Source organism: Macaca fascicularis, chromosome 15, assembly GCF_037993035.2.
Source record: "Macaca fascicularis isolate 582-1 chromosome 15, T2T-MFA8v1.1".
NCBI classification, from domain to species: Eukaryota; Metazoa; Chordata; class Mammalia; order Primates; family Cercopithecidae; genus Macaca; species Macaca fascicularis.
In genome coordinates, this window is record NC_088389.1 from 105,556,594 (window position 1) to 105,582,655 (window position 26,062).

Below are 26,062 nucleotides of genomic sequence, written 5' to 3' on the forward strand. Positions count from 1 at the left end.
AAGCAACATCTGCTAGGTTCAAACTTTTGTTTTGAAGCTTTCTCACCTCTCTCAGACTTGATAGAATTGAAAAGAGTTAGGACCTTGCTCTGGATTAGTCTTTCATTTAGGGGAATGGTGTGGCTGGTTTGATCTTCTATCCAGACCACTCAAATTTTCTTCACATCAGCAATAAAGCTGTTTCTTTTCTTATCATCTGTGCGTTCACTGGAGTAGCACTTATAGTTTCCATCAAGCACCTTTCCTTTGCATTCACAACTTGGCTAATTGTTTGGCACAAAGGACCTAGCTTTTAGCCTATCTCAGCTTTCAACATGCCTTCCTCACTAAGCTTAATTATTTCTAGCTTTTGATTTAAACTGAGATATGCGAGACTCTTTATTTCATTTTGTTTCACTAAGTGGCCATTATAGGATTATTAATTGGCCTAATTTCAACATTGTGGCATCTCAAGGTAGAGAGAGGCACAAGGAGAGGGAGAGAGACAGGATCGGTCAGTGGAATAATCAGAACATATATAACATTTATCTAATTGTTTGCCCCATCTTATATGAGACTCCAAAACAATTATAATAGTGACATCAAAGATCACCGATTAAAGATTGTCATAACAGATACAATAATGATAAGATGAAAAAGTTTGAAACATTGCAAGAATTATTAAAATGTGATGCAAAGACAAGAAATTAGCATGTGCCATTGGAAAAATGGCACTGATAGACTTGCTCAATGCAAGGTTCCCACAAACCTCCACATTATACAAAATGCAGTATCAGTAAAGCACAATGAAGTAACACACATGAGGTATATGCCTGTACTAAAAATCTCTTGCATGCTCATGTTCACAGCAGCATTATTCTGAATATCCACAAAGTGGAAGCAACACAAATGTCCATCAGTGGAGGAGTGGACAAACAAATGTGGTGTATAAATACCACGGTATATGATTCAGCCTTAAAAAGGAAGAAAATACTGATATATGCTATAACATGGAAAAACCTTGAAGACATTATGCTAATTAAAAGAAGTCAATCGCAAAAAGATAAACAGGCCAAGTGTAGTGGCTCATGCCTGTAATTCCAGCATGTTGGGAGGGCAAGGTGGGAGGATCGCTTGAGGCCAAGAGTTCATGACCAGCCTGGGCAACACAGCAAAACCCTGTCTCTACAAAAAATATAAAAATTAGCCCGGCGTGGTGGCACAAGTCTGTAATCTCACCTACTAGGGAGGCAGGAAAATCACTTGAGACTGGAAGGCAGAGGCTGCAATGACCTGAGATTACATCACTGTACTCCAGCCTGGGCAACAAAGTCAGACTCTGTCTCAAACAAAACAAAAAGTAAAAATAATTTATCATTTTATGCATTATCTACAACGCGTTGAATAAAACTAACAAAAATACAAATATAGAGGGAAAGACTTATAATTTAGATGAGTAAAAAGAGCCTCTCTGACATTTTGGGATGGATGATTTAAAAAAAAATTTACATAAAAAATAAATAAAAAGAGCCTCTCTAGGAAATCAATTTGACATCAAGAGAGTTCTTATCTCTTCAAAATGAATATCGAGAAGCAGAGAACATTTGTCATTTATTATAAAGAATTGAGTACAGTTCCTACTGTGACTTTCACCTCACCTTGATTAATCAATCAACAGATAAGTTGATTCTGCTTAGCTGCCTGGATATTAAATTTCTGTTTTCTTTAGATTTCTTGTCAATACAAACAAGTCAATTTATGGCCCAGTATATGAATAGACATTTAAGGGGCAAATTGTTTGCTTCTTTTTTTTCCCTATAATTAAAGTTCATTCTCTTCTTAAAGTGAAATTTGTATTTCTAAATTTATGTACCTCCTTTGCAAGAAGGACCCTATTATATTATTTTAAAGTTCTTGCTATACCTATCTAATTCTCATTTAAAATAATTACATTATTTTCTGGTATGAACTTCAGTGACAAATTTTTAAATGAGAATTAGATAGGTATAGCAGGAACTTTAAAAACTGAAAACATTTTTCTTATTGATTTTTTTTTTGAGACAGAGTCTCACTCTGTTGCCCAGGCTGAAGTGCAGTGGCATGATCTCTGCTCACTGCCCCCTCCACCTCCTGGATTCAAGCAATTCTCCTGCCTCAGCCTCCAAAGTAGCTAGGATTACAGGGGTGTGTCACCATGCCCGGATAACTTTTTTGCATTTTTAGTAGAGACGAGGTTTCACCAGGTTGCCCAGGCTGGTCTTGAACTGCTGACCTCAGGTGATCTACCCACTTCGGCCTTCCAAAGTGCTGGGATTACGGTCGTGAGCCACCACTCCCGGCTATTCTACAATATTTTTCTAAAATGCACACTTTTAAGAAGTTATCTTCATCTATTAAAATCTTCAGACCTGGGTTTGTTTACAAGTTCCAAAAAACTTAGTCATCAATCCTATGAGTCTACAAACCACACGTGGCTCCATGCACTAATCTACCACGACATTATTCCTTTCCTACCTTGAGTATACAGATGAGGTGTCCTGCAAGTTAACAATGGTCTTTTCACGATTATGTGCTACTATGTACCCACCATCAAGTTTTAACCAAAAATGGCTGACAATGTCAAGTATTAGCAAGGACACATTTCTTTTGTAAAAAAGTTTTTAAAAATTAGTATAAGTTTTAACATTCTCGCTTTTTAAAATTTTTACTTTTTAGTTTCAGATAAGTTCTTACTCCGTCACCCAGGCTGGAGTGCAGTGGTGTGACCATGGCTCACTGCAGGCTCGACTTCCCGTGCTCAATCAATCCTTCCACCTCAGCATCCCGTGCAGCTGGAATTACAGGCACGGACTATCATATCTGGCTAATTTGGGGTTCTGCCATGTTGCCCAAGCTGGCGTTGAACTCCTGGGCTCCAGCAGTCCTTTTGCCTCGGTCTCTCAAAGTGCTGGGATTTTTAATCATTATTTTAAGATGTTAATTTGCATTCAATATTGTCAAAGGTAGGCTGGTCTGATGGTAGTAGATTATCAGAACTTACTAACATTAGTGTCACTAAAGTTGATATACAATCCCCCACTGCTAAATTTGACTGGCTTTAAATATATATATATATAGTCATATATATATGTAGTCAAAGACAAAGTATACTCTAAACCATTATCATTCTTGATTTTAAGGGCCACAAATAACTTCGTGTCTCTGATTAAAGTTATGAAGACTACAATCAGGAATTCTGAAAATTAGATAAATAATGCAGTTATGAAGCCAGTCTCAAGAAAAAATATATACGTAGTAGTAGTTCCCCCTTATCTTCAGGGCATATGTTCCAAGACCTCCAGTGGGTGCCCAAAACCTCAGATAGTACCAAGCCTAATTGCTGTCAATCAGAACAGGTTTCTGTTCACGTCTTCCACCCACAAATGCAACAACTGTTTCATTTTAACTAAGCACTTATCAAAATTATGGCCCTGTGGCCATAATTTTGCAGCTGAAGGTATAGCAGTAAAACTAGCATGAATTTCTTTTTCCTTCTTCACAATTTCATGGATAGAAGATGGATTCGTACCACAGATATTAGCAACTTCAGCTAACTTTTATTCTTACCTTATTAAGCGGAGAACTTTCACCTTTTCACTTAAAGAACACACTTTATGGCTCTTTGGCACATCCAAATTGCCTGCATCACTATTCTTGCACTTTGGAGCCATTATGAAGGGTTACTTGGATCCAAGTACTGCAACACCAAGATAGTCAACCTGATAACCCTGACAGCTACTAAGCCACTAACAGGTGGGGAGCGTCTGTAGCATGGCTAGGCCGGACAAAGGAATGATTCACGTCCTAGGTTGGACAAAGCATATGGCAAGAGATTTTATCAGGCCACTCAGGATGGCACACAATTTTAAACCTATAAATAGTTTTTTTCTGGGATTTTCCATTTAATATTTTTAGCCCATGAGAAACTGAAACAATGGAAAGTAAAATGGCAGAAAAGGGGGCACTACTCCTTTCAAATTTCTAAACCTTCTTTAATTAAAAATCGCATCCTGGTCCACAGTTTTCCCCAACTGCCCTGCCTCCAGCTGGATGATAATGCCTGCATTGCCTCACCTGAAAGAGTCAGTATTCTTCTTGACAGCTTTTCATTCTAAATTTCAGTGTCTATATTCTGATGCACAATTAATTGCATAAACTACGTAAGGTGCAGTATACATTAGTAAATGTTATATTTAACTTCTATATATCTGCTTATCTGATAACAAATATATCCAGTGAGAAGAAAAAAACGTAAAGAAATCTAGACAGGGCCAGAGCTCAATTTCCAAACTGTTCCAAAGAGATGACAGAGACAAATACATTTGAGTACAAGGTGGAGAAATGTGGCTAGCTGTTATGGACTGAACTGTGTTCCAACAAAATTCATATGCTGAGGCCCTGACCCCAATGTGACTGTATTAATTACCTCCTTAAAGTTAAATTAAGTTAAATTCAGCAGGGCGCGGTGTCTCACGCCTTTCATCCCAGCACTTTGGGAGGCCCAGGGGGGCAGATCACCTGAGGTCAGGAGTTTTAGATCAGCCTGGCCAACATGGTGAAACCTCATCTCTACTAAAAATACAAAAAATTAGCCAGGTGTGGTGGCAGGTGCCTGTAATCCCAGCTACTCGGGAGGCTAACACAGGAGAATCGCTTGAACCCAGGAGGTGGAGGTTGCAGTGAACTGAGATCGCACCATTGCACTCCAGCCTGGGCAATAAGAGTGAGACTTCATCTCAAAAAAAAAAAAAAAAAAAAGTTAAGTTAAATTAAGTCATAAAGGTGGAGGACTAATTTGATAGAAATGATGTCCTTAGAAGAGGGAGAGATCCCAAGGATGTGTGCACACAGAGGAAAACCATCTGAAGACACAGTAAGAAGGTGGCCATCTGCAAGCCAAGGAGAGACCACAAGAGAAATCAACCCTGCAAACAACCTGGTCTTGGATTTCTGCCCTCCAGAACTGTGGAAAATTCATTTCTGTTGTTTAAACCATCTAGCTTGTTATGGCAGCTCTAGATGACTAAAATCCTAGTTATATATAGAACAGTGGGTTGTACCTGACAAGCAGGGGTACCCATAAACAAGAGCTGAAGCGCAGGCAGCTAGACCATAAACAGGAAGCATCTAGGAAGCGATGTGTCCTGGAGCAAAAGCACTGGACCAGGAAATGGCCAATGCCGTGCTAAGCTCTACTCTCCCAAAGCCTCTATTTCTTCAACTGCAGTAATGCAAGCATTGGTTGGACAAGGTGGTCTCTAATGCCTTTCCTTTCCTTTCATTGTGTGACTGAGAACCTGTAGCAATGCTCACTGAGCAGGACCCTGCTCTGAAAGAGCTGATCAGTGGGCTTAGGAAACTTATTGTGCAGCTACTGTACTGAGCAGCATGTCAGGTAGCACATGGTGAGAAGTTACAGGGGAAACAGAAGTGTCTACAACTTACAGTCCCTTCAGAGAACTAGAACAGGGCTGGGCGCAGTTCTATAATGCCAGCACTTTGGGAGGCCGAGGCAGGCGGATCACTTGAGGTCAGGCATTCTAGACCAGCCTGGACAACATGGTGAAACCCCGTCTCTACTAAAAATACAAAAATCAGCTGGGCGTGGTGGCACGTGCCTGTAATCCCAGTTACTCACAAGGCTGAAGCATGAGAATCACTTGAACCCGGGAGGCGAAGTTATAGTGAGGCGAGATTGGGTCACTGCCCTCCAGCCTGGGCGACAGAGGGAGACTCCGTGTCAAAAAAAAAGATAACCAGAACAAGCACAGGTGATGAAAACTTCGGTATACGCAAAAACCAGCGTAAGGCCAGGCGTGGTGGCTCACACCTGTAATCTCACCACTTTGGGAGGCTGAGATGGGTGGATCACATGAGGTCAGGAGTTCGAGACCAGCCTGGCCAACATGGTAAAACCCTGTCTCCACTAAAAATACAAAAATCATCCAGGTGTGGTGGCACGTGCCTGTAATGCCAGCTTCTTGGGAGGGGGAGGCAGGAGAATTGCTTGAACCTAGGAGGCAGAGGTTGCCGTGAGCAGAGATCGCACCATTGTACTTCAGCCTGGGTAACAAGAGCGAAACTTCGTCTCAAAAAACAAAACAAAACAAAACAAAAAGTCAAAGTAAGAATATTGGGGTTCCATATGGAAAGGTTCTTAACATAAAGGGAGGCACAGTAATCACAAAAGTACAACATATACATAATCAGGATCTACTAGTTAGAATGGTGTCATCCGACCATCTTTTGGGACAAGGGTCACCCTTCAAAATGAAGCAGCATCTATTCAAATACAAGACAAATAATGATTCATCTGCCTGGCTTTTTCCCCGCAGAACATAAATTGAGGTAACCACATCTGGAGAGATAACTCATTATGCTTTTATAAGGTAGTTCTTTAGTGCAAACCAACTTTCAGAGTAAGTATATTTCTATTCTAATTATCTACTTGATTTGAGTTGACATTTTATTCTTTTTTTTCCCCCAGTTCATTAAATTGTAGCAAGGTCCCATAGAAGAAACAGATCTCCAAAATTAAAAAATATATATTTATGTTTGTCCCTTTAATTACAACTTTTGAAGTCTCAAAGAACATATCACCAACAAGTACTAAAAGCTCACTTTATATAAATGTCAATTCCAAGAGGGGGGTAAAAAAAAAAAAAGTTAATTCCCTCTCAAATTGTTTTATAAATTCAGTAAAATACCCATCACTCAGAGCATTTCACAGCCATGTTAAAAACAAAAAGTAAAATTTAAAAAGAAAGAAAAAAAACCATCAAAATCTCAAAATATTTTTCAGGGAACATGACGAGGTGATTCTAAACTTTATATTATGTCGGCCAGGTGCGGTGGCTCATGCCTGTGATCCCAGCACTTTGGGAGGCCAAGGAAGGCAGCCCACTTGAGGTCAGGAGTTCGAGATCACCCTGGCCAACATGGTGAAACCTCATCTCTGCTAAAAATACAAAAAATTAGCCAGGCATGGTGGTGTGCACCTGTAATCCCAGCTACTTGGGAGGCTGAGGCATGAGAATCGCTTGAACCTGGGAGGCAGAGGTTGTGGTGAGCCAAGATTGCACCACTGCACTCCAGCTTAGGCGACAGAGCTAGACTCTGTCTCAAAAAAAAAAAAAACCCAAAAACAAACAAACAAACAAACATATATATATATATATATATATATATATATATATATATATATATATAAAATACAATCACTTATTGACAAGGAGATTTAGGATTATTTTAAAGTATTACAATATAGTCCAGGTGCAGTGGCTCACTTATTGACAAGGAGATTTAGGATTATTTTAAAGTATTACAATATAGTCCAGGTGCAGTGGCTCCCAGCACTTTGGGAGGCTGAGGCAGGAGGATCGCTCAAGGCCAGGAGTTCTAGAATAGCCTGGACAACATAGCAAGAACCCATCTCTATAAAAAACAAAAAACATCAGCCAGGCACAGTGGTACATGCCAGGAGTTAGGTAGCTACTCAGGAGGCTGAGGAGTGGGGATCACTTGAGCCCAAGAGTTTGAGGTTGCAATGAGCTATGATTGCACCACTGCACTTCAGCCTGGGAAACACAGCAAGACCTTGCCTTTAAAAATTAGAATTTTTTTTTTAAAGATAGTATTGCAATGTAGTGGAACTGCTTTTAAAACATACTATTTTAAATAAAATGTTTTCTTTTTCTTTTTGAGACAGGGTCTTGCTGTGTTGCCCAGGCTGAATGTGAACTCCTTGGTTCAAGCTATCCCCCATCCTCAATCTCCTGAGTAGCTAGGACTACAGGCATGTGCCCACCATGCTTGGTTAAAATTTTCTTTCAATAAAATAAAATTTGTATAAACGCATAAAAGTCTTTTGAAAAGTAAAAACAATTTTTTAAAAGATAAATAAAGGATAGGAAACTTGCCCTATCAGATATCAAGACATATATTACAAGACTATAATAATGAAACAGAGCGGCATTTGACAAGTGTAAAAGTAGATCAAAAGTACTGAAAAGAAAGCTCAGAAACAAAGCCATAGACAGACAGAAATGTGGTATATAACACAGACAGCACCAGAAATGAATGAGACTAGGGGAGACTGCTCAGTAACTCGTATTAGGACATTTGGCTCTCCCTATCAAAAAAAATAAAACTAGTCTCAGCTAGGTGCAAAAATGACTAGTTTGTAACTATTTTTAATTTCTGAGAGGTATAAAAGTGGATGCTTTTCCAGTATTTTCACATTTAGTTATCTCTGAAGGTTGTGGGGTTGAGGTTTTGTAAGACATTGACAAGGAGAGTTTCTGAAGAATACAGTAGGAGCTGGGGAGAATAAATGAATAAATGAGGTCTTTTCTTTTTATTATATCCTTATTTTGCTTTGCATTTTATTAGGTTCGTGCAACAGTAATTGTGGTTTTCACCATCACTTTCTTTCTTTCTTTTTTTTTTTTTTGAGACGGCGTCTCCCCTTTTTTTTTTTTTTTTTTTGAGACAGAGTCTCCCTCTGGAGTGCAGTGGCACGATCTCGGCTCACTGAAAGCTCCGCCTCCCGGGTTCACGCCATCCTCCTGTCTCAGCCTCCCGACTAGCTGGGACTACAGGCGCTCGCCACCACGCCCAGCTAATTTTTTGTATTTTCAGTAGAGATGGGGTTTCACCGTGTTAGCCAGGATGGTCTTGATCTTCTGACCTCGTGATCCACTCGCCTGGGTCTCCCAAAGTGCTGGGATTACAGGTGTGAGCCACCGCATCCAGCGTTCACCATTACTTTCAATAGCAAACACCACAATTACGTTTGCACCAATCTAATAGCAAAATTTGAAATAATTACTAAAAGGAAAAAAAAAATTGAAGAAAAAGTGAGAGGTCAGCCAAGTAGAAATTCTTCTTCCAGCAACCTCCTCCTTCTCCTTGTTGTTCCATATCTGTGGATGCTGGTTTCCTCTCCCCATGATTTGCTAAACTGACGATTCCAATTTTTTATTTTATTATTATTATTATTTTTTTTTTTTCTGAGACAGGGTCTCACTCTGCCACCCAGGCTGGTGCAGTGGCATAATGACAGCTCACTGCAGCTTTGACCTCCCAAGTTCAAGCAATCATCTCACCTCAGCCTTCCAAATAGCTAGATCTACAGGCACATACCAACACGTCCCGCTACAATTTTTTGGGTTTTGTTTTTGCTTTTGTATGTCGAGACAGGGTTTTACCATGTTGTCCAAACTGGTCTCAAATCAGACCTCAAGCAGTCCACCCGCCTTGGCCTCCCAAAATCCTGGAATTACAGGTGTGAGTGACCGTGCCTAGCCCCAAATGTTTTTTTCCAAGAATAAATTTAACTTTGGTTCAATCCATTATATAAACTTCAGACTATGATCAAAATTAAGAAAATTTCATTTCCTTCCACTTACAAAAGAGAAAGGTAAAAACGGTCACGTAGTTTAAAATGCAAATCACTGTTAAAATTTATATTGCACTAAAGAGCTGTTTTTGTCCATAAGTTTAGTATGCATACACAGCACCTGCAAGTCATACATCAATTATAGTCCCGTATGTGCATGCAGCATCTTCATTATCCAAATGTGATCATAAAACTAAAATGTAATGCTTTACAAGTGTTTCCAATGCTTTACAAGTAGAAATTCTTGTCGAAGGGCCTTAGCCAATTTACATGTCTCAGTAATTCAAGTAGTCTATTACGTTTGAATACTCACTCTCCATCAAAAACATCTTTTTAAAACTTCCCTTGGAAAGGTAAATCGTATGCACCATTTACTGAGTCCATTCAAGATATGAGGAAACTGTCCCAGTGAATTTTAAATAGGATGCCTAAAAGCTAAAAGTAATCTTGCTTATCTAAGTCTTACCTGATTAAATTCTGGCAGAACTGGCATGCTGGAGTACACCTAAATTAAAGAAATAAAACCTCTGTTAGTTTGTTGGTGTATTTGAAAACACATTTAATGCTTGTACAGTAAATATCTATTCTTTTGCATGATCTATAAAACAAGGTTTGCTGAAATTCATATATCATGTTCCAAATATTCCATTATGGCATTTACCACATATAATTACTGCAGCAACTATGATCTAATTAATACAACATTCAGTTTAGAACCAAAATACCTCAGTTTAAATCTCAGATGATAATATGTAATGTGTCTAATGGTACCTGGTAGACAGTGTGCGCAATAATGGTAGCTATTATTATTATTAAACTATGAAGATAACAGATTTATTGAGAATCAAGACAATATATATATGTAAACCACTTTAAAACCATAAAGCACTATCAAATAAGGGACATTTGGTATAATTATAAATAATCCTTTATCTTTCTTTTTTATGATTCAGAAGAACCTTATGGATTTAGGGGTTAGCACTGTGGTCATCAATTATATTTTTGGGCCAGGCACAGTGGCTTATGCCTGTAATCCCAGCACTTTGGGAGGCTGAGGTGGGAGGATTGCTTGAGTTCAGGAGTCCAAGACCAGCCTGGGCAACATAATAAGACCTTGACTCTTATAAAAAAATTCAAAAAATTAGCCCTGTGTGCTGATGTGTGCCTGTGATTCCAGCTACTGAGGAGGCTAAGGTGGGAGGATTGCTTGAGTCCTGGAGGTTGAGGCTTCAGTAAGCCAAGGTCATGCCACTGCACTGCAACGTGGGGGACACAGCAAGATCTTGTCTCAAAATGTGTGTGTGTGTGTGTGTGTGTGTGTGTGTGTGTGTGTGTGTGAAGTAGTATTAACAGGGAATTCTAGTTAAAATAATGGAAGAGGCTGGGCGCGGTGGCTCACACCTGTAATCCCAGCACTTTGGGAGGCCGAGGCGGGCGGATCACAAGGTCAGGAGATCGAGACCACGGTGAAACCCCGTCTCTACTAAAAATACAAAAAATTAGCCGGGCGCAGTGGCGGGCGCCTGTAGTCCCAGCTACTCAGGAGGCTGAGGCAGGAGAATGGCGTGAACCCGGGAGGTGGAGCTTGCAGTGAGCCGAGATCGCGCCACTGCACTCCAGCCTGGGCAACTGAGTGAGACTCCGTCTCAAAATTAAAAAAAAAAAAAAAAAAAAAAAAGGAAGAAAAGGTAATGTTCATAAAATAAGGGTCGCTCTAAGTTATTCAGAAACTAATATTCAGGACTTTTATTTCTTCCTGTCCCAGCCTTTCCGGAATGCCTTTTCTCAGAAGCTTTCTTTCAACAGTAAATTGAATATGAGAAGGAAAAAGATGTTATAATCAAGTGTATCACATTTGTTTCTTATTGGGAGCTACAAAAATAATAAAAGAAAGAAACTTTTATCGATATTTTAAAAAATGAATTATCACCCTCTTCCTGTGCACCGTAATGAAGAAAACCACATAAAAGCTACAATTCTGAGAATTTTACTAGAATCTAAGAAAAGGCTGGCATAGAAGAAATAGCCATAATCATCCACTAACTTTTATCTACAAACCCACAATATAGAGACTGTTTTTTCACTTGCTAAAGTATACCATGCCTCAGAACATTCGTGGAATTAACAATCATTGATATTCTTCTTCAGTCTATGGGCTAGTAAAAGAGTAATTTCATCACTTTTTTTGAGATTCAAGATTATTGTGAAAATGATTTTGTTATTCACAGACACAAAATGAACCACCTGAATCAATTTGCATTCCAGTCACCACCACACGATGTCATAAAAGATGAAGGGGAAAAACAAGGTTATCTTGGCATACTATAAACTTTTTTAAGTAGGTAAAATGAGAATTTCCAATCACAAGACTTACAAATCATAGGTAATTCAGTAAGGGTGGGACTAGTAAATATTTAACAAAGGCAAGGAAAACTATTTCAGTCATCTCCAAAGAACTAGAATTTCAAAAACCTTACCATGCTACCCTTGATAAGCACATAGTTATGAGTTCTAAACCTTAAAGGAATAAAAGGACAAATGCTCAAAAATATCTAAAAATAGAGTGGTTCCCTTACTTAAAATATTACTCTTCTATTTTCCTTTTAATTTATTTTTCCAAGGGCAATGTCAATCTTAATTTCACAGACCTGATTACCCAGAGGAATTTTCCATAGCCCTTTCTTCCCCTATCTTTCACTAGTTGCTTTTTTGACCTTCGTTCTACAAGTAGAGCTTCCAAAGCGTTGTCAAGAACTCAGTAGTCAAACTCAAATTATTCCATCTGCTGCCGATTATCTGCTCAATCCAAAAGCCTACGGGCACTCGCTTCGGCAGCACACATACTAAAATTGGAATGATACAGAGAAGATTAGCATGGCCCCTGCTCAAGGATGACATGCAAATTCATAAAGCATTCCATAAAAATAAAGTCTATGGAAGGAAAATGGAACTGAAATTACCTGTTCGTCTAATCTGGGCACAGTGTAATGAAATATACCAGTCACTATTTTCCACAGATACTTTAGTTGGGGATAAGAAACACTCACAATATTTGGAATATTCAGTATTCAGAAAATGTAAATTATTGATTCCAACCCAGTGAAACGGATGTAACACTAGATATTTCTGTAACGTCTATACCCCCATCAAGAGGAACAGAAGCATCAAGTAGAATAAAATCCACGACAATATTAACAGTGACGGCATTGAGAAAAACTTCTTTATACTTCATTAAATTCCTTAAACGGATATTTATCACCGGGCGCAGTGGCTCATGCCTGTAATCCCAGCACTTTGGGAGGCCAAGGTGGGTGGATCACAAGGTCAGGAGATCAAGACCATCCTGGCTAACATGGTGAAACCCCATCTACTAAAAATACAAAAATTAGCCAGGCATGGTGGCAGGCACTTGTAATCCCAGCTACTTGGGAGGCTGAGGCAGGAGAATTGCTTGAACCCGGGAGGTGGAGGTTGCAGGGAGCTGAGATTGAGCCATTGCACTCTAGCCTGGGGGACAAGAGCGAGACTTCGTCTCAAAAAAACGAAAAAATAAAAACACAGATGTTTATCAAGAGCCTACTATGTGGCAGGCACATCACAGACACTGGAGTAAGAGTAAGGTACAAATTAACAAGCTCCCTATGCTTCCCAGATTTTCAACAATAATCATGTACTATTTTTATAAAGTGAAAGAAATAAACATTGAAAATTCTAACTTTATAGATATAATCAAACCTTCTAAACAAGTCATATTTCTAAAATTCTAATTTTATAGATATAATCAAATCTTCTAAACAAGTCATATTTCTAAGTTTCTATAAACAGTCCTCCAGGTAGTGTTGCTTTTAAAAGAAGAATGTAATTGAAAATTTTACCTGTGAGGATTTTTTGAGCTGGGTATGACTGTGCTACATTCTCTCTTGTCAAATACTCCTTTAATCCAGGATTTCTGGGACTAAAAAGAAAGTGTCATTATTTTATACTCAATTATGTGACAAAACAATGTAACCATAGTAGTTCGGGCAGGTAAGAAATACTCAAGTATCATGAATGCTAATTAAAATGCCAAGACCAACCCCACACAGGCTAAGCATTTACCAGTTTCTATTACAGATAATATAGGCACAAATAAGCCAAATGTGAACATTAAACGACACACAAAGTGAATATGGCCACAATCCCACTTTGAGTAACCGAAGCCCTACATGAACAAACCCCTAGCAAGGAAGTAAAGATATAACTGATTTATCCTCTTAAATCTGCCAAAAGTCACTTCTACATCTTGTACCATAATCCTATGGAATAAATACAAAGCTCCCAAAACTTCAAAATCTTTACCTATCAAGTCCCACCTTGGCTAAGATTTCACAGGAAACTGGAAAGAGTGTCTCTGACTTCAGCAAGATTCAATACACATTCTGCAAGCATAGTTTACCACTGGCTGTGTTGTTTCAGGTTGCACAGCCTATAACTGCCCCGAAATCCAAGTGAGACACTGATACCTACTCTTCCTCCTAATAAACTCTCTCCCATTCTACAGAATCCATGTCACAGCCAAGCTCCTCCATAAGCTATATTACAAGTCCAGTGGCAGAGGACACTGGATCGACTATACAGCCCAACTACTTATGAGCCTGGCCTCATCCTAATATAAAAATATTTTGGCTCTAAATGGTATAAGAATATGTGTCCTAGCCGGTCACGGTGGCTCACGCCTGTAATCCCAACACTTTTGGGAGGCCGAGGCGGGTGGATCACTTGAAGTCAGGAGTTCGAGACCATACTGGCAAATATGGTGAAACCTCGTCTCTACTAGAAATACAAAAAATTAGCTGGGCATGGTGGCGGGCAACTGTAATCCCACCTACTCGGGAGGCTGAGGCATGAGAATCGCTTGAACCTGGGAGGCAGAGATTGCAGTGAGCCAAGATCGCGCCACTGTACTCCGGCCTGGGTGGCGGAGCGAGACTCTGTCTCAAAAAAAAAAAAAAAAAAAAAAAAAAAATATATATATATATATATGTTTCCATATTACTTTATATACACATAGATATTAGAACAGAGATGAAACGAAGGCTTTCTAAAAGGGAGCTTTTTCAAACTCCATGTCAGTGCAGTCCCCACCTCACTCTTATATCTACTCCCATTCTACTGTGGAGGGAAATGCACTAGGCCAGAAAATATGCTACAAATCCAGCTGTGGTACCTCATTATCACACTATCCTCAAAAAAAGTTCAGTGGATCTTGTCCAATATGCACCAATCCTAAACATAAGTGTTCATCACCGAACAGAACTGTAAATAATCGAAGTCCAGACTTTTTAAAGTAAAATAGAAAGGAGAAAAACAGAGATTAGTTGATGGGCTCCTGTGTATTTAAATCTTATCTATAAACGAGGAAAACTTCCCAGATCAAGGCCAGAGTCATCTTAAATCCTTTTATTCTCTTATTCTTTTTGCATGGTCAGCAGCATTTTCTATGTATTAAAAGACATTCACTAAATTGGCAAAACACTAACAACATAAACTTGGGAAAATTCAGAGTCACAGAATTTATTTATTTAGTTAGTTAGTTAGTTTTATTTTTTTGAGACAGAGTCTTGCTCTGTCGCCCAGGCTGGAGTGCAACGGCGCAATTTTGGCTCACTGCAACTTCCACCTCTTGGTTTCAAGTGATTCTCCTGCCTCAGCCTCCTGAGTAGCTGTGATGACAGGTGTGCACCACCATGTCTGGCTAATTTTTGTATTTTTAGTAGCAACAGGGTTTCACCATGTTGGTCAGATTGGTCTCAAACTCCTGACCTCAAGTGGTCTGCCTGCCTTGGCCTCCCAAAGTGCCAGGATAACAGGCGTGAGCCACCGTGCCCAGCCCAGAGTCATAGAATTTAAAAGGAACTAAATGAACAGAGAATTCAAAATCTATTTATTTCAACAAGAAATGACACAATCTGGCCGAGCACAGTGGCCCACACCTGTAATCCCAGTACTTTGTGAGGCCGAGGCAGGTGGATCACTTGAGCTCAGGAGTTCCAGACCAGCCTGGAAAACATGGTGAAACTGTGTCTCTACAAAATACAGGAATAAAAACAGCCATGCGTGGTGGCATGTGCCTACAATTCTCAGTAACCCAGGAGGCTGAGGTGGGAGGATTGCTTAAGTCCAGGGAAGTCGAGGCTGCAGGGAGCCATAATTGTGCCATTGTACTCCAGCCTGGGCAACAGAGTGAGACCCTGTCACCACCAAAAAAAAAAAAAAAAAAAAAAAAAAGAGAGAGAGAGAGAAAGAAAAGAAAAGAAAAGAAAGAAAGAAAACCATATTTTTGAATCAGTCAGCCCTGTCCCCTATTCAAAAACGTTAACAATTTGATTTATTCATTCTCCAAACATTAAATACCTAATTTTTGCAAAGCACTGACAAACTTGTCACAAAAAGTCAATATGTCCTCAAAGAATTCTTCATTCTGAATTTCAAAATACCTGAATCTATGAATTCATTCAACAAGTATTTTGGACAGGCCTCCATGCTGCATGCTGGGACTTCTACTGCAAACCAGACAAAGTTCCTGCTCTCAAGGAAGTTAGAATAAAAAGGAGGAAACAGATAAGAAACTGATATCATTAAACTTTATGTGCACCAATTAACTACTTTTAAATTTTTTAAAAAATTTGTCAAGCCTCTGAGACAAGTTCAAGGCCAATTAACTATTAAAAACAGATGTAAAAAGGGTATCTAATGTAGAAGCCTATATAGACAAAATAGGCAAGCTGTGCTCAACCACTCCCTTCTTTCGAAATGCTGAATGGCAGCTCTGTAGTAGGACTGCCCGAACAAATTATTCAATTTCTTCATGCCTGTTTGTCAATCAAAATGGGGATAATAATAGTACCTCGGCGGGGTGCGGTGGCTCACGCCTGTAATCCCAGCACTTTGGGAGGCTGAGACGGGCAGATCACGAGGTCAGGAGATCGAGACCATCCTGGCTAACACGGTGACACCCCATCTCTACTAAAAATACAAAAAAATTAGCCGAGCGTGGTGGCGGGCGCCTGTAGTCCCAGCTACTCGGGAGGCTGAGGCAGGAGAATGGCGTGAACCCGGAAGGCCGAGCTTGCAGTGAGTTGAGATCGCACCACTGCACTCCAGCCTGGGAGACAGAGCCAGACTCCGTCTCAAAAAACAAACAAAAAAAAATAGTACCTCATAGAACCATTGAAAGGATTAGATAAAGGTTTAGAATTATTCCTGGGACTTATCAAGTCTGAATAAAGCTTAGGTATTATTATTAGTAATATCAAAGGTAAAAATTGGCTTTGGGTTAACAGTCTGAGAACTTAACTTTGATGTATTTTTTTTTTTCATAGAAAAATGCCTCCTGACCTCCAAATTTCCCTCACAGTCGCCCTCATACTACGATTTAATGACCTTTACAGGTTCACATCTTCCCTGGACTCCAGCTCCTATAGGCCCCATGCCAGTCATTTCTATTGCCCCAGGGCCTAACCCAGTGATTGTTGAATAAGCAACAAACATGCTGAAAATAGAACTTCAGGAACCCATGTATACCATTTTCCCTCCAAAGGTGTAAACAGGAAGCCCATGCCATAACAAGAATGTGGAAACTTTCCTCCTTCAACTCCCGGTTATCTTATCTCAAAACTACCAGAAGGGGAAAAAAAGCAGCCTTAGCTTGAAAATGTTTAAAATAATTCTCAGTTTAGAACTTTACTTCCCACCCTGCCAACCTCGTAATAGTTCCTTTGCAATATACTCTCCAGCAGACTTCGGAGAGACCTCCATGTTCAGTTCAACAGAGAACCAAATGTTTGTTGGTTCTGATGGGACAAACAGCCAATGCGCTAGCTTCTGCCACTAGAGCAGCAAATCTGTTGTGGTCGTGGTAGTTGAGAGTAAGGATTTTGACATTTCGGCAGCTATCATGGCAGTCTTCATAGACTGCATGTTTTTGCTTTTTAATTGTTGTAATTTAGGGGAAGGAAAGGCAAAGAAGAAAGAAGGGAAATAGTGTGTTGCTCTCAATTTGCATCATCCTAAAACATAATCAGATTTTATATCTAATCTTTGGCCTGAGGTCAGGCTGGGGAATTGCAATGAAATGTTCAAAGACTAATATAGTGAGATGGTGAGGGATCCAAGTCTGAATGTAAAATTCATTTATGTTTCATGTACACCATATATGCATAGCCAAAAGGTAATTTTACACAATTTTTTTTAAAAATTATACATCAAATTGTCCAGGTGTGGTGGCTCATGCCTGTAATCCCAGCACTTTGGGAGGACAAGGCGGGCAAGTCACTTGAGGTCAGGAGTTCGAGACCAGCCTGGCCAACATGGCAAAACCCCATCTCTACTAAAGATACAAAAATTAGCCAGGCATGGTGGCGGGCACCTGTAGTCCCAGTTACGCAGGAGGCTGAGGCCAGGAGTCAGAGGTTGCAGTGAGTTGAGATCATGCCACTGCACTCTAGCCTGGGCGACAGAACAAGATTCTGTCTCCAAATAAATAAATAAGTAGTTTTATGCATGCAACAAAGTTTTTTGTTTTGTTTTGTTTTGTTTTGTTTTCTTGAGACGGAGTTTCTCTCTTGTTTCCCAGACTGGAGAGCAATGGCGCAATCTTGGCTCACTGCAAACTTTGCCTCCTGGTTCAAGCAATTCTCCTGCCTCAGCCTCCTGAGTAGCTGGGATTACAGGCATGCACCACCACACCCGGCTAATTTTTGTATTTTTAATAGAGATGGGGTTTCACCATGTTGGCCAGGCTGGTCTCAAACTCCTGATCTCAGGTGATTCACCCACCTCGGCCTCCCAGAGTGCTGAGATTACAGGCATGAGCCACTGTGTCTGGCTGAAACAAAGTTTTAACTGCATTTCAACTGCCACCTGCCACATGAGGTCAGATGTGAAATTTTCCGCTCATGGCACTCAAAAAGTTTCAGATTTTAGAGCATTTCACATTTCAGATTTTCAGATTAGAGATGTTCAACCTGTATTTCTGCTCTAAGGCTTCTTAGGGTTCCCAGATAAATTCTCTTGGGGTACTCGCTAAGAAGGCATAATTTCACAGGTGTTTCTTAATTTTCAAAACAGTGACCTTTTTTTTTAAAAAAAAAAAAACATCCACAAGGCTGCATGATTGGAGGTAAAGGGAGACAAAGACAACAGGTCATTTGTTTTCTTTCTACAACTTTTTTGCACCTTAAAAAAAATCTATCATCTAACAACTACTTCTTCAGTGGAACTGATAACTTACTCCCATTTTGATTTCCTGCATTCTCTCTTACACACATCACAGCACTAACAATGTTTACTTGCATTCACTGGGCCATCTCTCTCTCTCTCTTAACCTTATTGTAATCCACGTCAAAAGAGGGCATTATTTTATTTGTTTTGGAATCCACAACACTAGAATGGGTCAAATAGATAATATTTTCAGACTCCAGATCAACATTTGTTACTTTCTCTTCAGAGCTCCTCCCTTGAAGCAAGAACCCCTTCAAAGTGCCAGGTAGATGGACTTCAGGATGTACCATCAATCAATCTATTGGCTCAGGGAAACCATCAGTGCAAAGCCAGTCCATCCACTTTCAAGTGTCAGCTCAGGGCCTTCTATCAGGTTCTGTCCAAATTCTGCAAGGATACCTGCCTGACACTTGATCCAAGAGGGACAGTCTCAGAAAAACAGCATCCAAGCTCAAAGTATCTAAAAACCAAGCTCCTGTTCCAACAACACCGCCACAAGGTGTGTTGACTGATTTTCCACTAAATACTCTGTCCAGAAGGCAGAGAACACAAAGTAACCTTACACCTTCATCTCATTTTGCTGGTAAAAGGTGAGCACTATTTAGCTGGTAGTGATGTATTTTTGGTAACATCTCTAAAAATTGAATGTTAACTAAATAATTCACGATTCCGTAAAATGCCATGTCTCCTGGGTAGGCAAGAAATTTTACTAACATTTTCACATATAGTGCTTTGCTAAACAAAGGCATTTGGAACCTTGGAATGAGGTCCGGTGCAGTGGCTCATACCTGAATCCCTGCACTTTGGGAGGCTGAGGTGGGTGCATCACCTGAGGTCAGGAGTTCGAGACCAGCCTGGCCAACATAGTGAAACACTGTCTCTACTAAAAATACAAAAAATTAACCACGCATGGTGGTGGGCGCCTGTAATCCCAGCTACTCAGGAGGCTGAAGCAAGAGAATCGCTTGAACCCAGGAGGTGGAGGTTGCAGTGAGCTGAGATCATGCCACTGCACTCCAGCCTGGGCAACAAAAGAGAAATTCCATCTCAAAAAAAAAAAAAAAAAAAAACAGAACCTAAGAATGAATTTCTAGATAACATAAACTCATGAGTAAAGGAGTAAAACATTTATAAATCTTCCTTGAGCCAAATGTGGGATTAGAGGAACTCAACAGTAACCTTCCAAGTAGAGTGTATCAGAAAGGTGAAAAGTGAAATTATATCATACCCCTTCCTTTCTCTTTCTAAATTGGTTAAAGCCCTCATTATTTCAGCCCCAAAATCCAATTTCAAAATAGCAGTGAAAGACATCCTTTTCCTCAGTTGTCACTCATGCTTCAGGGTTTAACCAATCTCCTGGGGAATAAAACATGCAAATGAAACATTTGTAATTTCAGATCTTGTTAAATCATTCTGATAAAAAGCGAACAGGAAATGAAAAGGCTCCTTTATGAGTGTTCTTTACAACTGTCCCTTGATAGTAAAGTACGGAGATTTAACTGAATGCTGGGCCTATTTGTGGTACAATCACTCTAATCTGGTTAGATTTTCCACCTACATGCACGCAATTCTCTCCAATTTCAAAGCTCCAAAATACTCATAAATTTGCTATCTATGTACAGACATAGTCTTCATTTATGCTCCAAATATCTTGTTAAATTATCCAAAACTTTACTAGTACTACAAGCAAATGAACTACATAGCCTTAAAAAAAGTCTTTTTTGGAGTGGCTCGTCAAACTATGTTTTTATTTTTGTTTTAATACAGAATCTTGCTATGTTGCCCAGGCTGAAGTGCAGTGGCTATTCACAGACATGATCACAGTGCACTGTGGCCTCAAAATCCTAGGCTCAAGTGATCCTCCTGCCTCAGCCCCCTGAGACACTGGGACTACAGATAGGTACCACTATGCCTGGGGAAAATATACTGTTACATAATTGACTTTCAGGAAACTTACCATCCTCTCAGACGATAAAGCCTTTATTAAAAATTACAGGTTTGGCCAGGCGTGGTGGGCTCAAGCCTAGAATCCCAGCACTTTGGGAGGCCAAGATGGGAGGATCACTTGAGCCCAGGAGATCGAGGCCAGCCTGGACAACATATTGAGATACCATCTCTGCTTCTAATAATAGAAAAAGATATAAATATTTTTAAAAATAAGTTACAGGCTAAATTTTATTTATGACATTCATAGTAAGGTTTATATACACAATGAAGATTATTTGTCTTTTTTTTTCAGTATAGCACAGCAGAAAGAAAACACAACTGGACTTTGCTCTTTCAAATTTGGTGACACTCATATCACATACGTAACTTAGACACATTCAAAAGCTTTGTTAAGAGAATGAGAGAAGGCTAGAAGGTGAAAAATAAGACAGAGAAACCATTTTAATAGTGTGGGCAGACACTGTCATTCCACAATCAGTAGATTTTTGTTTGTTTGTTTGTTTGAGACAGTTTTGCTCTTGTTGCCCAGGCTGGAGTGCAATGGCGTGATGTCGGCTTACTGCAACCTTCGCCTCCTGGTTTCAAGCGATTTTCCTGCCTCAGCCTCCCGAGTAGCTGGGATTACAGGCGTGTGCCACCACACCCAGCTAATTTTGTATTTTCAGTGGAGACGGGGTTTCACCATGTTGGCCAGGCTGGTCTCAAACTCTTGACCTCAGGTGATCCAACCATCTCAGTCTCCCAAAGTGCAGGGATTACAGGCATGAGCCACCATGCCTGGCCTCAGAAGTATCTTACATTCAAAAGCAGCAGTTCTGAAACCTCTTAGGCTTAGGATCCCTTCATAATCATAAAAATTACCAAGGACTACAAAAAATATTTTGTTTATTTAAATTATGTCTACCAATATTTATCACATAAGAAATTAAAATTAAGACATTTAAAAATATTTACTGGGCCGGGGCAAGGTGGCTCACACCTGTAATCCCAGCACTTTGGGAGGGTGAGGCAGGTGGATTACGAGGTCAGGAAATCAAGACCATCCTGGTTAACATGGTTAACATGGTGAAACGCTGACTCTACTAAAAATGCAAAAAATTAGCCAGGCGTGGTGGCGGACGCCTGTAGTCCCAGCTACTCGGGAGGCTGAGGCAGGAGAATGGCATGAACCCGGGAGGCAGAGCTTGTAGTGAGCCAAGATCGTGCCACTGCACTCCAGCCTGGGCAACAGAGCGATACTCCGTCTCAAAAAAAAAAAAAAAGAAAAAAAAATTTACTCCTTAGTTCATTTTAACCTGTTACATGTTAACACAAAAATTTTCCAAAAAAGTTCATAAACAGAGCATTGTCTTATATTTTTGCAAATCTCTTTCATGGCTGGCTAAAGATGGCTAGATTCTTAGGTTTGCTTCAGGACTCAATCCTTTGCAATAAGTGGCTTTGCCTGAAGTATACAAAGAAAATCTGCCTCACAGAGACATGTAGTTGAAAAAGGAGAGCATTCTAATGGCCTTTTTAGATCATTGTGCATTCATCATGTACCCTTGGGAAAACTCCACTGTACACTCATGAGAGAATATGTCAAAAGGGCAAATAGCATCTTAGCACTATTATGAAAATAATTTTGACTCTGAGGACCCTCTGAAAGGGTCTTAGAGACCTCTAGGGGATCACATATAGAGAACTACTGCACGCAAGTGACTGTGTGTAGACACTAGAGTGGAGTCTGTGAGAGCAAGAATATACCATTTCCCAGATGATCTCAGTCCCCACGTGCATATCTTAGTCTGCATACCTCATCTTAATGAGTAGATTCTAGTACTTCAAGATCCCCTGTTTAATCTGGTACTCAAATGAAGAAAGTTCCAGCACAAGATAAAATCTTCATGTACTGTATTTTATGCTCAATGAAAGGGACTTTGCAAGGGTAGTTTGGAATGCATTCAATTTCTAAACTTACAGCCAACTTTAATGCCAACCACACCCACGGTCCCAAAGATGTCGTTAAATTCAGTGACCTTGGGAAGCTTGTGAAGTGTGGAACCAGCCCTTTACAATCCATAGGCAGGACACATCCTATCAGTTTATGCACCTCTTTTAAAACATTGAAACCTCGAAAGGAAAAAAACAAATGAAAAGAAAAATTGATACCTCTAAGAAAATGGGTTTATTCATTCATTTAAAAAAAAAAATACTTTGACGGCCAGACGCAGTGGCTCACACCTGTAATCCCAGCACTTTGGGAGGCCAATGTACAGGGTCACCTGAGGTCAGGAGTTCCAGACCAGCCTGGCCAACATGGCAAAACCCCAACTCTATTAAAAACAAAAAAAAATTAGCTGGGCACGGTGGCACAGGCCTGTAATCCCAGCTACTCAGGAGGCTGAGGCAGGAGAATCACTTGAACCCGGGAGACAGAGGTTGCAGTGGGCTGAGATTGTGCCCCTGCACTCCAGCCTGACACAGCGAGACTCTGCAAAAAAAAAAAAAAAAAAACTTTGACAAATCATATTATTCTAATTAAAATAAATAAAATGAAATAGTGTCCCACCGGGTGCATGGCTCACGCCTCTAATCCCAACACTTTGGGAGGCTGAGGTGGGTGGATCATCTGAGGTCAGGAGTTTGAGACCAGCCTGGCCAACACGATGAAACCCCATCTCTACTAAAAATACAAAAATTAGCTGGGCATGGTGGTGCATGCCTGTAATCCCAGCTATTTGGGAGGCTGAGGCAGGAGAATCGTTTGAACCCAGGAGGCGGAGGTTGCAGTGAGCCGAGATCATGCCACTGCACTCCAGCTTGGTCAACAGAGCAAGATTCCGTCTCAAAAAATAAAATAAAATAAAAATAAAAATAAAAATAAAATAAAATAGTGTCCCAAATGCCAACAGCAAATGAGAAGCACTTACGTTAACAAATGGATACTAAGTACGTAGGTCATAAATGTCACGAACGTAGGCAACAGGACACTGGTGAAGGAGAAAGTCCTTCTGCCTGTAGATATTCGAGATGTTTTCATGGAAGACATGGAATTTATGAAAGTTCTTGTACGACAACAAAGGTTTTAAAAGGTGGTGAGGAAGTCCATGGTGGTTAGAAACACAAGAGATTTCAGCCTAGAGGAAAATTTAGAAGAGGTTCACTTTAAGGCAATGATGAAAGCCATGAGGTCACTGAAGGACAGAGAACAGAGAAGATCAAAGAGTCAAGAACTTTCAGAAACATCTAAACAAGGATGCAGAAGAAAGAGTTTGGGGAATAAAGAATAGAGACTTACTAGCCAGGATGGTGGTTTGATACCTGAATTAGGAAAGGGAGAAAGTTTCTCACTTTAGTAAAATGTCTGCATCATTACAAAAGTAGAAAATGTCAAAGAAAAACTGATAAGACATATTTAATACCAAAAAGAAGATAAGGAGAATGGCAATTTTGTCCATGATGAACAAACCAATTTCAAGAGATTCAGGAAAAAGGTTGTAAAACAGAGGAGATAGCTAGTTAGTGTAAGATTCTCTTGGGAGAAGCAATACTAAAAACAAGAGTCAGGGCCAGCCTGTAATCCTAGCACTTTGGGAGGTTGAGGCAGGTGGATCACGAGGTCAGGAGATCAAGACCATCCTGACTAACACGGTGAAACCCCATCACTACTAAAAATACAAAAAATCAGCCAGGCATAGCGGCATGCACCTGTCGTCCCAGCTACTTGGGAGGCAGGAGAATCGCTTGAACCCAGGAGGCAGAGGTTGCAATGAGCCGAGATTATGCCACTGCACTCCAGCCTGGGCAACAGAGTGAGATTCCATTACAAAAAAAAAAAAAAAAGTCATAAATGAACAATATAAAGCAAAAGCCAACACTAAAGTAGTCTGTCATATCTGCCACGGCCTGGGTGGGCTAAATGTCTTAGGTGCTTTAGCTAAAGCAATATGAACAATTCTGTGGCTCATCACAATACTATTTATTCCCTCTTCACCAAGGGAGAGCAGGTTCTAATGTTAGTGCCGGAGATCTTTTACATGATGTTTTATAGGCACAGTTTATTTTATGTTGAGAAAACAGGACTTTGTAGACTGAAGGAGAAGTCAACAAAAAGAGAGAGAGTGAAGATGCAATGAGAGAATAGAAATGACTATAGAGATCTCGGAGAGGGGTGGGGAGGGAAGGAAGGAAGGAAATGGTATGGACAGCTGAAGAGGAAGGCTCTGCCTTGAAGTAATCTTATATCTCTGATAGATATCAGAAAGAATGACAAATTTTCCTTCTTGGTGAATTTGCCCAAGACTTTATTATCCATGTTCTATAGAAACTGATAGCCCATTTAGCTCTGAAGTTTGCAAACTTCAGCATCTACTTTTGCTTCTCTTACCCAGAGAGAGAAAGGATGGTAGGAAACACCCATGTGCATTCACAGACCCCCTTTTTATTACCAGTACTTTACAGTATACCAGCACAGTATAGGACATTTCCCAAAGTAGGTTCTATGGATCACAAAGCATATGAAATCCTCTCTCAGTAAAGTATCTGCTAAATTTAAAATAGTTGAAAAAAATAATGAATTCAATTAAATATATAGGGAACACCAGTAGTATCCCATTAGATGCCCCATGGGGAATATAATATTCCTGAAACACAACATTGCAGGGATTTCCCTAATAAGCTAATAACCTAAAAACATGTACCTTTGAATACGTGGGTCTGCAGACATCTACACTAAGGGAATATGAGTTTGGGATAAAGGATAAGAGCAAATGTAATTGGGGACCATGGGCATTCAGTAAATGATGTCAAGCTATAATGAAAGGAAAAAAGGAAAGGGAGGAAAAACAAGATAGCACTGTTTTCTTCTGTAGCCTGTAGGTAATCGCTACCAGCAAACTAGAGAAATCTTGTTCTCCCTGGGTGAGTGACCCCAGGAATTGTTAATTTCCAGCCGTCCAGCTATAAAGTTTCATGAACATTCCTTTAGCTGCACTTAGAAATAGGCACTCTACAGGCTGGGCACAGTGGCTCACGCCTGTAATCCCAGCACTTTGGGAGGCCGAGGCGAGCAGATCATAAGGTCAGGAGGTCGAGACCAGCCTGACCAACATGGCAAAACCCCATCTCTACTAAAAATACAAACATTAGCCGGGCATGGTGGTGTGCGCCTGTAATCCCAGCTACTTAGGAGGCTGAGGCAGGAGAATCGCTTGAATTTGGGAGGCTTGAATTCGGGAGGTTGCAGTGAGCCAAGATCGTGCCATGGCACTCCAGCATAGGTGACAGAGTAAGACTCCGTCTCAAAAAAAAAAAAAAAGAAATAGGCATTTCACTTCTATTTTCAAAAAATAATAATTACAGTAGCTTCAAGTAAACCCTCTGTAACTGTGTGCCTATATTGCCACATAGCAAAAAACAAACACAACAGATAGTTACAATGTTATAACTGACAAA

General features: G+C 40.1%; 1 protein-coding gene and 1 non-coding gene across 11 annotated transcripts in view; one reads left to right on the plus strand and one right to left on the minus strand.

Annotated features, from left to right (window-relative positions):
* Positions 1–26,062, minus strand: part of TRPM6 (transient receptor potential cation channel subfamily M member 6) — a 183,377-nt gene that overhangs the window by 119,156 nt on the left and 38,159 nt on the right. For 9 of the 10 annotated variants that reach the window (XM_045373104.3, XM_005581940.5, XM_005581941.5 and 6 more), the window contains exons 2-3: positions 13,294–13,373; positions 9,885–9,923 (exon numbers count right to left, since the gene is read on the minus strand). In XM_045373104.3, the coding sequence (XP_045229039.2) occupies positions 9,885–9,923; positions 13,294–13,373 (119 nt within the window). Of the gene's footprint in view, positions 1–9,884; positions 9,924–12,066; positions 12,262–13,293; positions 13,374–26,062 lie in introns of those variants that run through there. The other variant, XM_065530712.2, reaches the window with a different exon arrangement.
* Positions 12,238–12,344, plus strand: LOC123569328 (U6 spliceosomal RNA). The gene has a single exon (XR_006692955.1). It is a non-coding gene; the product is annotated as a U6 spliceosomal RNA (small nuclear RNA).